The sequence below is a fragment of the Eptatretus burgeri genome, chromosome 3 (assembly GCF_056783735.1).
Source record: "Eptatretus burgeri isolate ZD-2024b chromosome 3, Ebu_testis_v1, whole genome shotgun sequence".
Taxonomy (NCBI): Eukaryota; Metazoa; Chordata; class Myxini; order Myxiniformes; family Myxinidae; genus Eptatretus; species Eptatretus burgeri.
Window position 1 is genome coordinate 63,513,521 of NC_140963.1, and position 16,312 is coordinate 63,529,832.

Sequence of the window (16,312 nt, forward strand, 5' to 3'; positions counted from 1 at the left end):
TTATGTCTCTGTTCCCCACTGTTTTGTCCTTCCCACTCCCACCCCTCTTGTCTCATGCCCCCCCCCCTTGCTGTGCGTTGTGTGTTAGCTCTCATACCAGCCTCGACAAGGTATACAAGAAAAAAAATTCTGTTTCTCCTGTAATATTTTAAATCAATGGAAACTGCTTTTGCAGATGAGAATGCAAGTCCTCATTAAAGACAAAGCCGCCAATTAAACCGTTAAAATTGGAGATTCTACATTTATATAAATAAACAATGAAATGTCGAAGAAAGGTAAAAAGGTATATACTTCAGGGTGAATTCCAGGTGGGATGTCGTGAATGGTGATGGCAAAGTATGTATCAATAAATAAATAATTTAGTTGTTTGATAGTAGAGTAGAGATAAGGTGTGTATAAATAAATAAATCAAGGTGGTATGTATGTAGCAGTGATGGATGGTAAAGTGTATACAAACAAATAAACAAACTGGAAGGGCACTCGGGAGAGCGCATACCTCCGCCACGCAATGCCTGATCCAGGAGAACATATCGGGCCCAATACATTTTTTATATATCATGCTATACAGCACTATATGACCGGGCGTAGTGGCGTGCGCCTGTAATCCGGCTACTCGGAGGCTTGGGTTGGAGGATCGCTTGAGGACGGGGGCTCTGCACTGGGCAGGGTGTAGAGCAGCCCGGAATCATGGCGAAACCCAAATCCTGATCCCTGTGTCGTAAGAGGCGACCAGGGTTGCGTCAGGAAGGGCATCCGGCGTAAAACCTGTGCCAAATCAGTATGCGGATCATAACGGATGATCCGCTGTGGCGACCCCTAACGGGAGCAGCTGAAAGATGAACATACAGCACTATATGGTTTTTGGCCCTATCTCTCAAAATTGTGAAGAATCACTTTGAAGTTAAATAATTCTCGTGTCCAGATCCGGATTTGGATTGTCACCAAAATCAAATCAATTCATTGTGATCAGACACTTAATCTGTCCATCAAGTTTCATCCGAATCCTTTCCACAACTTTTTGAGATATCGTGCTCTACATCATTTTTGGCCCCGTCTCTCAATGGTGAAGAACCACTTTAAAAATTCTCGTAGTCGGATCCAGATCTTCACCAAAACTCAATCAATTCTTCCTTGTCACATACCCATGCCCACCAAGTTTCATCCGAATCCGTCCACAACTTTTTGAGATAGACAGACAGACAGAGAGGGGGTGAGCACCACCTCCTTCACCTTTGCTGGCGGAGGTAACAATTCATTCATTCAATGTGGTACGTTATTTTGTCGGCAGCACATCACATGGGTGTGGTTAGGGGCGCAGCTGTGCTGCTGATGCAGTGCCCCCTGGAGGTTCGAGCAGGAATTTCTCGCCAGGATGCCAGCAATAGCTCACTTACTCTTCACGAAGGATACCATGGGATCTCAAAGGTCCACCAACTAATGCTGGCAAATGGGACGCCCAACTTAAAATCAATCCAATAGACGGCACACACATCGTTGAATCGCTCTGCATGCGACACACCAGGATTAGAGTTCATAACTGGATAGGGATTCAAACCGTAGACACCTCAGAGGCGAGCGTGCATACCTCCCGGCTTTCCTGCCAGGCCAAACTTGTAGCAAATGTGCACTACAATATATTGACGAAAACATGCAGAGGTGTAATGTACGAACAAGTGCACATTGGAGTCGCGCGATAAACCCAAATACAGCTACTGGTTGTCCTTTACTCTCTCTCTCTCCACTTTACTTATGGATACTGTGAAAATGAAAGATTCAGTGTTCATTCCCGAAGTTGAGAAGGCGAGGGGTAATGGCCGGAAAAAGGATGAGATGGAAGATAAAGCAATTGCACAATTACTTAAGCATATAGAACTTTGTGGATTGAAGATTTGACAACTGCATACCCGAATGGATTCAATGAAATAATTAATGGTAAATTCTGCAATATGAGGGCCCAAGCATAACCGCCTCCATTTTAACACTTTTACCACGAGACTCTGAGACACAAAGTACGTCATTAAGGACTTAAATGTCCAGCGACAGACACACCACAACAGGTCATAAATGATTCTTTATGTTTCAGCAAATCGAACATCTGTTGATTAATATCTGTGGAATCATGATCAATATTGTGAAAAAAACAGCGACTGAAAGAGGTTTGGCAAATTATGAACAGATTAACCAGAAATGTTGGTGTCATGGTGGGACCCGCTCCCGGTCTGGGAGGTCAGCGGTTCGAACCCCGGCCCAGTCACACCAAAATATGTTCCACGTGCAACATAAATATCCTCGCCACCTTGGGATAATTGATTGAGAGAGTCGATTTTGCTCCAATTATAGGTGAGTGACGTAATTGGGTCTTGATGTTTACGTGATGACTGCTATTGGCATTGCACGTTCTTCATGTTTGGGAGCTTTGGTGGTGCGCGTTTCTGTCCATGCTGTCGCTGATGACTCGCCAACAAGTGATGAAACTGGTACGGTAGCTGAGGGGGTGTGTTGCATTAGGATTCTCATGCTTGTGCTACTTGCGAATGTCTGCAGCTGTCGAGGAACCCAGGTAGGGTTTGAAATGGCAAAGGGTTTACCTTAGGTAGCTTTTCTTGGTTGCTTTGTGCAGGTAAATTTGGCTGGAAATCAATATATTGTTATGGATCCATCATTGGGGGTAAAATGGGTCATGGTTTAAAGCAGTTATTTTGTAGTACATGTTGACATAAGTGTAATGTAATTCCTGTCATTAACAAAAGGTGTCGGTCATGTGTTCAGAAAGATATAGTCCCCCCCCTGCCCCCTCCCTTCCCAAGTGTCTGTACCTATGCCCTGCCTTTCCTGCTCCTGAGTTTCATGAACCTTCCCCCATTGTAATCTGTCCTTATATGATCTTTCTCCTTGAGTCCACAACCAATCGGCACGATCATTAGGTTAGAGCAAGAAGAGGAGACGGGGCAGAGACGTGACAATATATGGACATCTGGCACCACCGCTTGCCTGTCCCATCTCCTACCCAAACGGTGTGGACTTCAAACATTCAAGGTCTCTGTTCTAACTTGACAAATCTCTCAATCTACGTTACTTCTGATAAACAGAACATGTTTAACAGAATCCTTCCTCCCACAGGATGTCCCTAATTCCTTCACGTCTCTTCCTGGATATTGTCTTCTTTGATGTGATAGATCCGAACCCCACCCCAGCAACAGAGTTGCACTTTTCATCAATAACTCAATTTCTCACTGCCCTTGTACTGATCTTATTCCTCCCAACCTCCAGGAGTCCATTTGGCTGTGACTTCCCCTAAACACCTACCTCTTGTTTGGCTGTGTTGTACCATCCTCTAAACAGTGATGACTCCATCTACATCTCTCTGTCTCTCTCTTTCTCTGTCTCTCGCTCTGTCTCTCTCTCTCTCTCTCCCTCCTGGGTAGTGATTTCAATTGTCTCCATGCCAATTGGGTCGTGGTTGGTACCTTCCTCGCCAGGGACTGAATTAATCTGTGAACTTTTACCTGGATTCCTCCCAATGGCAAATCCTCCCTTCTGGACTTGGTGATGACTAACTTTCCGCAAATGTCTCCTGCTCTTCCTCTGCTCCATTTGGTCATCTGATCATGTGCTTGTGAGAGTCAACATCTCTCTGGCTATTATCAGAGAGCTGCCTCTACACACGTGAGTCTGGCAGTTCACTCAGGCAGATTGACAGGGACTGCAAGCAATTATCTCTCTTCCGGACTGGTCTCCTATATGTACCACCCCTGATATTAACTCATCCTGGGAATTCTTCCACAGAAACCTGCTCCCTCTTAAACACAGATCCATCCCATCCCATCTTCCATTATCCTACCCTTCTTCCCACCCATGCTTCACTGAATCTGTGGTGAGGCAGTTGCTCCAACACAACTTGCCTTCTCATCCTGTAATGCAAACTCGACCAAAAGCAATCTCAGCTCATTCCACAAAGTCTGCAACAAGTGTGTGTCCACTCAGAAGAGGCAGAAAACAGCATCTGTCCAGCTTCAAGATTGAACTTTCAAACTTGTCTCCCTCCTCTAAAACCTGGTGGCGCCATGTTACTCTTTGGTGTAGCCCCCTCCCCCCCTCCATCCCTGCCATCTCTTCAAATTGTATCTGTATCTCTCTCTCTCTCTCTCTCTCTCTCTCTCTCTCTCTCTCTCTCTCTCTCTCTCTCTCTCTCTCTCTCTCTCTCTCTCTCTCTCTCTCTCTCTCTCTCTCTCTCTCTCTCTCTCTCTCTCTCTCTCTCTCTCTCTCTCTCTCTCTCTCTCTCTCTCTCATGTCCTTTCAGAGAAAAAAAAACAGCTGGTTCTGCTCACAAGAAGGCCAAATGCCTCAATTCTGTGTTTGTTTCCAAAATCTTGTCCCCAACTTTTCGCTCTCTGTACCCACCCCACAGTCACACCCAACTGCTCCTGAACTCCATGTCTTTTGCACCTGAGAAGGTGGAGAAGTTTCTGGCAACCCTCAAGCCTGATTCTGCAACTGGACCCAACAGCATCAGCTCACATGTCCTAAAAACCTGCTCTGCTGCTCTTGCACATCCTCTTTCAGCTCTTTTCATCCTATCATTTGCCATATGTCATCTTCCATCTGCTTGTAAATCAGCAACATAAATTGTCTCTGTCTTCTACCACCTCCTTTTTTGGTTTTGCACCCTCTGCTCTTCCCGTGCTTTGTCCCCCCAGGTTTCTGCAGGGCACACGTGGTCCACCATCAACAAGTCACTGTCTTCTGGTGAAACTCCCAAAATCCAGTCACTGCTCACCTCCACTCATTTGTTCCTCTGTTTTTTTTTTTTTCTGGCCTGTGGAACCAACTTCCACATTCTCTTCAATTTCATTCTTCCCTCCAAGTCTTCAAGACAGCTGTTCACCATCATCTCAGACCATCCTCCAAGTCACCACCATCCCCCATCCAAAACCATGATATTTTCTACCTCTGTTAGCACACCCCCAACCCTAAGCCAACCTCCTTCCAAATTTCCAGCTTTTCCTTCCTGAGAGTTTGCTTCTGTATCCATCTTGCCGACCCCGCACATCCTGCCCTTACCCTCAATTCCGCCCCACACCCATTATTTGTCGGTCTCCCTCTATTTTGTCCTTCAAACCTGCTGTTGGTGTCCGCCCCCCCTCTCCCTCCCTCTCTCTCTACTGTTGCTTTTCTTCTGTTGCATCCTGATCTTTTAAGTGTTCTCACTCTTCCATGAGCCTTGACTCTATTTGCAAAAAAAATCTTCCATTATTCCTGCCAGTAAATCCAGAGCCTTTTTCCCAAAACAAGTGCTTCAGTGCTTCAGTCACAAAGCACTGTGAAAGGCTTCGTCCAACTTTGCTCTCAATTTAGCAACATAACTTTTCAACAAATGCTCCGGTCTGGTATTCTGGTAGCAGCTACAACTGGCTACAACATGGTGACCCACATCCATAGACCCAGCCCAGATTGGTGGGTCGTCACGTGCAGGGTGGTCACTGAGCCTCAAGGAGAGGGTGCCAGCCCGCCTGCCTGGATGGTTCCCTCTTCAGACCTATCTGGTCCTCAGAGGCACCACCACCAAGCGTGGCCCAGCAGAGACTCTCCATGTAGTCCCTCCAAGAACACCCTTCACAGGTGCCCGAGAAGGATAATCTTGGACCCCTGGGGGTTCATTATCTGAGATCTGGGCCACTTAGATAAATATTACCTGCAAGGTTTTCTGTTCTCTCCACCTTTTTTTTTTTTTTTGTATACCTTGGTCAAGGCTCGTATGAGAGCGAACACACAACTCACAGCAAGGGGGCAAGAGACAAGAGGGGCGGGAGTGGAAGGGACAAAACAGTGGGGAACAGACACATTAGGTGAACTGTGGAAGGGAGAGGGATGGGGATGGGACGGGGAGCATGGCGAAGAGAAGATGGACATTACAGGGACTTTCAGGAAGGAAAGCAGGGGAATTGAAGGAAGTGGGCTTGGGTGGATTATCGGGGGTAGAAAAGATCGAGGATTTGGATGGGGGAAGATAAGAGGTGGTGGTGAACAGCTGTTTTGAAAGCCTGGAGGGAAGAATGGGAAAGAATAGAGTGAGGAAGTTTATTCCAAAGGCGGGAAAAAAGAGGAATGAAAGAGTGAAGATGAGCAGTGATTCGTGATTTTGGTAGTTTTACCAGAAGGGGGTTGTTGGCGGACCTTTTGCACCCTGTGGAAATGTGGTGGGGACAAATTGCAGAGAGAGCAGGGGGGGCAAGACTGGAGAGGAGTCGGTAGAAGACAGAAAGACCACCGACCAACCTGCGGTGATTGAGTGAGAGGCCCAAAGACTCAGCTTCATTGCGGGAGATGCCGATGATCCTAAATGCCCTGGTTTCGACAGCGTGAAGCCGAGAAAGGTGGGAGGCAGGAGCACCAGCCCAGAGGGGAGAGCAGTACTCCATCAGGCTACGGACAAAAGCTTTGTAAGTGGTCAGGAGCTCAAAAGGGCCGAGGAAGGACTTTGCACGACGGAGGATTCCCAGTCGGCGACTGGCTTTTGAGGCGAGGTTGGAAATGTGACTCTCCCAGGAAAGGTCATGGCAGATAGTGAGACCCAGAAGCTTGAAAGAAAAGACTTCTTCCAGAGGGTTGTTGAGAAAGTGGATGGGGGGGTTTTGTAAACGGTCCTTTCGAAGAGACATAGTGAGAGTGTGAGATTTGTCTGGATTGAAAGACATGTTCCACGTGTTGGACCAGTTTGTGATTTTATCTAGATCTGCAGTGAGTGAAGAAGCTGCTGCTTGCCGGTCTGAGGGATGACAGATGGTACGGCAGAGGGTGGAGTTGTCGGCAAAGAGATATAGAGGATTTTCCAGAGAGTCCGAGAGATCATTGATGAAAACCAGAAAAAGAACAGGGCCCAGAACGCTACCTTGAGGAACTCCAGCCTGCACAGGAAGAGGGGATGAGAGAACTCCATTTAGGGCCACACGTTGACTGCGACAGGAGAGGAAGTCTGCGAGCCATGAGTGGAGATGGCCTTGGATACCATGGGAAGAGAGTTTGTCGAGTAGGGCAGGGTGCCAGACTGTGTCAAAAGCACGTGATATGTCCAGGGATACGGCTCGGATTTCCTGTCTGGCATTGAGGACCTCCATCCATTGATGGGAGAGCAGAAGCAGCATATCCAGGGTAGAGTGACCTGGTCTGAAACCAAATTGATGATTGGAAATCAAGCCATTGGAGAAGAGGAAGGATTTCATGTCTGAAGCGATGATGGATTCCATAACCTTGCTGATGATTGGGAGAAGGCTGATTGGTCTGTAGTTACAGGGATCTGTTTTTGCACCTTTTTTTATGCAGGGCAGTGATGTTGGCAGATTTCCAAGCAGATGGCAGATGACCTTGGGCAAATGAGAGGGTGAATAGAACAGAGAGAGGGTGAGCAAGAGCAGAAGAGCAGGCTTTGAGGACACGTGGGCTGATGCCGTCTGGACCGGTTGCAGAATCTGACTCGAGGTTTGAAAGCAAGCTCTCCACCTTGTCAGGAGAAAAGGACACAGAGTCCAGGGACAGTTGGGTGCGATTGGGTAAAGTGGGTAGAGAAAGTGATGGGTTTAGGACACAAGATTTAGCTGCAAACACCGAGTTTAGACATTCAGCTTTATCACGTGTGGGATCAGCGGTGCGGCCATTTGAGGTAAGGGAGGGGATGGAGGGGGAACATACACCAGAAACAGATTTGATTAAACGCAACCAGGATTTGGAGAAGGGAGAGAGGGTTGAGAGTTATTTTGCAATCAAATGGTTTCAAAGTTCTCTCTGTCTCTCTCTGTCTCTCTCTGTCTCTCTCTGTCTCTCTCTGTCTCTCTCTGTCTCTCTCTGTCTCTCTCTGTCTCTCTCTGTCTCTCTCTGTCTCTCTCTGTCTCTCTCTGTCTCTCTCTGTCTCTCTCTCTCTCTCTCTCTCTCTCTCTCTCTCTCTCTCTCTCTGTCTCTCTCTCTCTCTCTCTCTCTCTCTCTCTCTCTCTCTCTCTCTCTCTCCCTCTCTCTCTCTCTGTCTCTCTCTCTGGCTCTCTTTCTCTCTCTGTCTCTCTCTCTCTCTCTCTCTCTCTCTCTCTCTCTCTCTCTCTCTCTCTCAGTGATAAAAATAACTGCCATAATTGTTTCATAATAGTTCATAATGCTATCCTCAGGACAAAAAGGCCGATCATGAAAGTGCTTGGCTTTGGATTTAAAAAATGTTTTCCCAAAGATTGAAATGGTGACAGCTTATCATGTAGTTGAGAGTAAAACCCAGGCTCAACATGACTACTACTACACCTACTACTACTACCACTACTACCACTACTACTACTACAACTACTACCCCAATTCATAAGCTTCTTTTGAGATTGGCCAGATAAAGTTTTGTGCCCAAGTAATTCACCATGGCTTGGTGCTTTCAACTGAAGTGGATTTGGGTAGGAACTTGTAATCTGATTAAATTATCAGTGATAACTTGCCTACACTTTGTGAAAGACAGCACACCGGGATCTTTTATGTTCACCAACTAATACGAACAGAAGGGACACTCAGTTTAGCCTTCATCCGAGGGACGGCACACTTTGTGATGCAATGCCCTGCCTGTGAACCACCGATCTGACCGTTTATCGTCGGGTCGAGAATGAAACCCAGATGAGACCCCTCAAAGGTCAGTGCGGTGCCTTTGCACCATCCTGTCGGACTGACTTACGTTTGAGTTCCACAATGAGCCTGAGATGAATATAAAAACAAGAACGTCATCTTTGGATGTGTCTGCATGCTTGCCTTTTAAACATAAAAACTATGTGGCTCCTTTACAGCTTGTATAAAGTTTTTTGTTGTGTTTTTTAATCCCTAATTTTTCTGTTCTTTGCAGACATGATTGCAAAGTTGGACAAATGCAAAGAACAAGATATGAATACATCAGAGTCTGGGGGAGGACAGGAATTTTGCAGCTAAATGTACATAATGTTAATTCTTACGTATGTTGTACAATATACTTGTGTGACCTCCTTTTTACTATCAACACAATTTAATTGGAATACTGCTGAATATCAAACAGAATTTAAATTTATACATTTTGGTGTGAATGTCTTCATTTCTTTTCCACAATTTTACTTTCTTTTTTTCCCCCCTTGTTGCACAGATTTTGTTTTGAATTAAAACTTACTTTTGTTTACTTATCTATTTACAAATTCATTTTTTTCCCCTGAAACCAGACAAAACAAGTTTACAAAAAAGACATAAAATGTCATTGCCCCCGTTGTTTTAGTAATGTTGCTGTTTGGAGTGAAAGGGCTACCTCACATTTATGTACAACTAAAATGGCCGCCAGTCAACCATCTTTGATCAGATTGCAAAATAAATTGAGGTGCATGTGTATGCCATCATGTACTGTGCTTGTGCCAAGTTTGAACAAAATCAGACTATGGATGTCTGAAAAATGGTTGAGGACACTTTTAAGTAAGAAAATGGCCACCAGTCGGCCATCTTGGATCTGATCTTGAAAAAAAAAAAAAAGTGCATATGTAAACAATCATTCATTATCTGTTTGCCAAGCTAAAACATCGGTAAATGCATGTCTGAGAAATGTTTGAGGACACGTTTAAGTAACAAAGTGGTCACCAGTCGGCCATCTTGGACGCATGTCTGGGAAATGGTTGAGGATGTGTTCAACATTGGGTTTTTTATAACTAAAATGGCCGCCAGTCCATCATCTTTGATCAGATCACAACGTAAACTGAGGCACACGTGTTTGCCATCATGTACTGTGCTTGAGCCAAGATTGAACAAAATCGGACCATGCACATTCGAGAAATAGTTGAGGACGTGTTCGATACTGGGTGTTTTTTGGGGGTTTTTTTACAACTAAAATGGCTGCCAATCGGCCATCTTGGATCTCTTCTCGGGAGGGGGGGGGGAATTACTTGCTTATGTAAGCCATCATTCATTATCTGTATGTCAAGTACGAATAAAATCGGTCCATACATGTCCGAGATATGTTTGCGGACACACGTACACACAGAAACAAAAATTGAGACCTAATCCATAAGCCCCCATTTTGGATTAAGTCTAACGGTGGCGAGTAATTATATCCGAATTGTTGGTGACTCACAAAGTTTTCCAGGAATGAAATCCATATAACGCAGTACTTTGAAGGATATATAGTTCTGAGTTGTGTGATCAAATCAAGAACACCCACTTGAAGTCTGCCATATTGTACTTTAAGCTTCATCATGAATAATGTTGATGTGATAATGAATTGTCGACATCCAAAAGGTTAGGGACATAGATTTGTTGGATAGTTTTTCAAGGGAATGACAGATTGCAACATTAGGCCTCTTAAAAAGATGTACATCCATATATAATGCTGAAGAAGTTGTGGAATTAAGGATCACAGAACATTTCCTGAGATTTCATACCTTGTGTTGCATTTTTAGATCCTCGTGGAGGATCTCTCGGTCTTACTCACGTTGTTGTTCTTCATCTTCTTCTTGTGGACTTTTTTGTTTCACAGCCTACAGTTTTCATCGAAACTTCCTGAAACTTGGCATATATATGTAAAAATTCCCTGCGCAGACAGTAACCATCTCCGATTTTGAAAATTCCTCCGAGAAAAAAAAGTTATGACGTCAAAATATCTCCGCTAATGGAAATCGCCTAAAAAATTATCTCCGAAACTAGGCAAGCTTTTTGAATTATGTTTGCGGGAATCGAACAGGGCATTAGCAGAGATGAATTACTGCACATATGATACATCACTATGACGTCATATCAATTTTCATGACGTCATTCCTATTTTTTCACATTTTTTGTTTCACAACCCAGAGTTTTCATCGGATCTTCGTGAAACTTGCCATGTATATGCAGAAATCCCACGCGCAGGCAGTAAACATCTCCGATTTTGGAAATTCTTCCGAGAAAAAAAGTTGACGTCATAATATCGCCACTAATGGCGATACCATTATCTCCGAAACTAGGCAAGCTGTTTGAATCTTGTTTGCGGGAATCAAGCCGGGCATTAGCACAGATAATTTATCGCAAACCTGATATATCACAATGACGTCATATTCGTTTTTATGACGTCATCATTAAGAGGACGAGGATCTTAGCTCATTTGAGCTTGTTCTGTTGGATGTTTAACATTTCTCTCCCACTCTAATATTTTGGCAGGAAAGATGTGCTACCCTTTGGTAGCATGGCTTTTAAATATTTTACCACGTTATGGTATTTGGATTGTGACTATATATGAGCACAAGCAATGAGATTGGATGGATGTTCAATATTTACAAAAAGATTACAACAGTAAACTTTGTGCCAATAAATATATCCTTTCATACGTAATGTGTAAAACCTAAAATGTTGTGGACACTTGACTGGCACTGCAAATCTGGAGAGATTATCCTCGACTGTTGTACTTAACCTCAGTTTTATTAAAACTGTGTCACTCGTGCTAATCTAGAATTGATTAATTGCTGAAGATGTAAAAATGTAAAGACCAAAGCAGCATAAAATGTATGAAAATAAATGAGACCATAGTTTGGTGGTCTCATTTATTTTCATACATTTTCCACAGGAGGGAAGTGAAGCAAGGAAGGGTGGAGAAGTGAGGAAGGGGTGGGGGGGGGGAGATTGGAAGAGCTATGCCTCACTGAACATTGCTATACACTGTGGAAGGGAGGAATGTGAGGAGGGTGGGGAGGAGAGAGAGACGAGACGGAGAACGAGAACGGTCAGTGGTGAAGATGGGGTTAGCAAAGAGAATGATATGTTATGCTTCATGACCGAACACACACACACACACACACACACACACACACACACACACACACACACACACACACACACACACACACACACACACACACACACACACACACACACACACACACACACACACACACTCATGTCAGGACAGTTGTACACATGACGACACAACAGAGTTTATAATGTAATCAGCTGGCACATCTGCAAAAACTTTGATGTCCCAGTTCCAGAAAATTTGTGGGACCATGAACCAGAAGTATCCACTGAAAACATGGAAGTACCTTCCGCTCATGTACAACCTCATGATTCTATCGAGTGTGAACATCGAAAACAAAGCGTTGCGACTGGATATCATACTTAGGTATTAAAAAGAACAGAAGAAGGCATTGCTGATTGAGGTGTTACACCAGTGATTTTTGGGCTAAACAATGCAGAAATCAAGAAAATGACCAAATACCAAGACCTCAAGAATGAAGTGAGAAGATCCTGGAAGCTGAAGAACGCCAAAGTTGTACCAGTGATAGCTGGACCTACAGGAATGATGACAAAGAACCTCACAGAGATATTAAACATAGGGGCAATACCCTGGGCACTCACCTGGTAGAGGCTGGATAAGGTAACCAGGAAACCACTGATAGGCATGGATTACCCACAAAATGTATATTATGGAGAAGAAAGTAAATACCTATTGGTTTTTTTTATGCCATGAACAAACCTTGGTAAATCACGGGTGATAAAGGTTGTGGTCAAGTTTCATCGAAATTGTGTGTGGTTTCAGAAAAGAAAGTAAATACATATTTTGGGTGGCAATCCCCCCGTAGAATCCCTGAGACTCCAACTTTTTTTTTTAATGCCGTGAACAAACTTTGGTACATCACGGGTGATGAAGGTTGTGGTGAAGTTTAATTGGAATTGTATGTATTGTTTCTGAGAAGAAAGCAAATACCTTTTGGGGGGGGGGCAACAACCCATTCAGACCCTGTCCTTTTTTAATGTCATCACGGGTGATGAAAGTTGTGGTCAAATTTCAGTGAAATCGTCAGCAAAATAAGTACCGGTTTACTGGAAACGGGGCACTGCATCAGCAGCACAACTGCACTCACAGCAATTATGCAACCAGCAGCCAAAGGCTGCATACAAAACATTAATTGCAAACGAAATGATGCAACTATTAAGTACGGACTATTGGAATGTACCTTTTAGACCTTTAATACTACTTGAACCTTTTTGTGCCTTTTATGACCCTTTGTACTCCCCTTGTGTAGACCTTTTGGACTTTTTCAGCTTAAAGACCTTTACACTATTGTGACCGCTTTGACTCATTGGACCGAAGGGAGTACCTTTCCTTGCTGGGAAGGTACTCCCTTCCCTGTTATGACTAGTTAAGAATACTAAGTAGACTTCCCTGTTAATAATACTGGAACTGTTAAGACTCCTTCGACTCTTGAAGATCTTTACACACTTTAACACTGCTTTGACCCTTAGACCTTTCAGACAATTAGACCCACTTTAGCCTTATTAAACCATTTTGCCCCCCCCCCCAAGACCCTTTGGAGCTGTAACAGCTGTAACTACTAATGGAATATACCCTTCAGGCTTTTATAACTTTTAGACCCTTTGGAACTTTTAAGACCCTTTAGACTCCCTTGAACCACTTAAGACCTGTGAGTCCACTTCGACCCTTTGAACTTTTACACCCTTTAGACCCCTGACTTTTAGACCTTTCGACCCGAACCACTATCGGAAAATACCCCTTAGATGTTTCGTTCCTTATAGAGCTCTATGGACCCTTTGAAACACTTCGACCTTTACCCCCTTTAGACTTGTAGACCCGTTAGACCTCTTCAGATGCACACCACACAGACATCTAAAGTCTTCTGTGCATTACTTGCTAAAAAAAAGTATCGTCAATGTATTGTTAAACTGCACCAAACTTGAGGCTGGGGACTCTGCTTGTTTGAACAGAACTTGCCTTTTGGGACATGAATTGGTTCATCAATCAAAACCTTGAAGCATATTGTTTTTTGGGGATTTCGCAAGTATCTTGCCATGCACGATATATTTCTTTTCTTATTTGTTTGTTACTTGTGAAATTGAAGAGTTATATGGTTGGTCTGGTTTGTATGTCCGCCGCTGACGGGTCACAGCTTGACTTCAATCTTCACGGAACTTAACCACCTGGTGGAGGTCGTGACAATCTGGAAGCCTATTGTTTTTTTGTTTTTTTTGGTCAAAATCTGGATTTTCACCAAAATCGAATCAATTCGTCCTTGTCACACAGCCAACCTGTCCACCAAATTTTGTCCGAATCCGTCCACAACCTTTATGAGATATCCTGCTCACAGACAGATAGACAGACAGACTGGGGGTGAAAACATCACCTCTGTCCACATTAGGTGGTGAAGGTAACAACAAAATCTCTCAGCCATAATGGATCAATCTGAAAGCAAAGGAGAAAAATCATATTAATGGCAATAAACAAGCTTTCAAACCCAAATAAATTGATGCTCTACCGATAATAACATCAGAGTATTTCTATATTTAAAATAGGGATTTAATGTTTTCCATTTCTTGTTTGACATCTGTACCGACAATTGAATTGGAAGGGTATTCGTTACAGGCATTATGTGCCATGACCTCGAACAAATTGCAACAAAATATCTCTCACTTGCATCATGCCGAGGAAGGTGACCTCCATGACTTCTAAAAAAAGTCTTTTAAAAAGGGGGACAGTCCTGAAATTGTATTGTAGATGAAGGATCACCATGACCGGACTCACCGAAAGTGTCGGTCCCGCTACAGGCTCAATTATGTCCTGTTCAATAAGTTCTTGAATTTTTTGCTTCAACTTTACTACTCAACCCAAACGGTGTTCTTCAAATCGACTGAGTAACTGGTTTCACCTCAAGGTGGATTGTCAGTTTAACTTGACAGCCTTATAAGCTTTTCCAACCCCCTTTGAAAACCGGCTCAAACTCCCATTTCACATCTGAATCGGACTTCACTGAATTGACTCCCAGTCCAATGTGTAAATATAGCCAACACTTTGGGCAGTCTCTTTGCTCATTAAAAACTGCCCGTTTTCCTCAATAACCACGACTTCCACACTCGTCTTCCTTCCACCAGCTCTCACTTCTGCAGTAAAACATCCCACCGTCTCGAGTGGCACCGTTGAGGTGTACGGGTACAGCTTCTTCGTGCATTGTCGTGACTTGCATGTTGTTTTATTTTGCTTCATCTCTTCCCCACATTGCTCTGTCCATCACATTGTTATCACTTGCAGAATCCACCAGGATCTGGACATCCACATCACCAATCACTGCAGGAACTTTCTCCTGATGCCGACCTCCCTTTACCGTAAAAGCAGAGCCATCATCATCATCACCACAGTTTCTGTTCTCTTCCAGTCGACACACATTTTTTTTTGCCAGATTTATCGGTCTTCCGTTGACATTTCCTGGCAAAATGATCCTTTCCCCCACATTTTCTGCATAACTTGCCTTTAGCAGGGAAACTTGAATTCTTCCCACGATGTCCCACATATCCACATCTGAAGCATTCTTTATCCGTCTTATTCGGGCAGAACCTACCCTTACCTCTCTGGGTAATCTTAGTGACACGACTACCAGAGATTGACGGAGTCCTTCCAGCACGTCCGGCAGCCAATTTCATCTCCTGAAATTGAGCTTCAACTGTTTCAAACATTGAATAAATCTTTGTTTCTGCCAACGTGAGACGGTTACCTTTCTCAAGTAACTTGTGTCTCAGGTTGGTGGACTTGCAGCGTTGAAACTTGATTCCTCATCTGATTCTCCAGATCTCTCGCAGTTACATCCATCTGAAGTTTGTTTCAAACACGTCACAAACTCTGCCATCGTCTCCCCATCAGTCTGCACCATCCGGTAGTAAACATGCCGCGGAAACGTGGCATTGATCTTCACAATGTCATGACCATTTAGTGCTCTCACTGCTTCAATCCTCTCTTTCTCCAGGATCATGAAGCGTCTTGAAGGTCTTTCTCACTGCTGCACCAGCGTCGAACAATAATGGTGCTCTCCGTTGTGCCTGTTGAGCTGGTGACGCAAGATCCAAGATCTAGGCCTCTGCCGTCGGCGTACGATTTGAACTCTTCGAGTTGAACCTGCCATCACACACTCACAATTCTGGCATCACCCGTCGTATCGAACGACATTATGCCTCGACAACAGATGAAGCTGATACCTCCAATTAATGCCACCTTGACAGGACCGCTCAGTCGACTTTTATCCTCATCACCAATGGCATGTCGTCATCAGCAAGAGACGTAGAAACTAGCGTGATTACGGATCACCATGATACGGTAATCTGTGGTTTTCATTTAATCGGTTATCTTAGATCCTTCTTACATCCCGGTTGTGACCTCGGCCACTGAAGGTGAACGGAAGTTCACTTTTCACACCTCTGTCTGTTTTGTGAGCAGGATATCTCAAAAAGTTGTGGATGGATTCGGACAAAATTTGGTGGTTAGTTTGGGTGTGTGACGAGGAGATTTGATTAGATTTTAGTGAAAATTTGGATGCAAGAATTA

At 44.0% G+C, this 16,312-nt stretch overlaps 1 protein-coding gene across 1 annotated transcript in view; it reads left to right on the plus strand.

Moving 5' to 3' along the window:
- Positions 1-9,528, plus strand: part of RNF113A (ring finger protein 113A) — a 94,978-nt gene extending 85,450 nt beyond the window's left edge. Inside the window, exon 10 of the mRNA XM_085873765.1 lies at positions 8,855-9,528. Coding sequence (XP_085729891.1) covers positions 8,855-8,937 — 83 coding nt within the window. The 3' untranslated portion in view covers positions 8,938-9,528. The remainder of the gene's footprint in view (positions 1-8,854) is intronic.
- Positions 9,529-16,312: the final 6,784 nt, after the last annotated feature.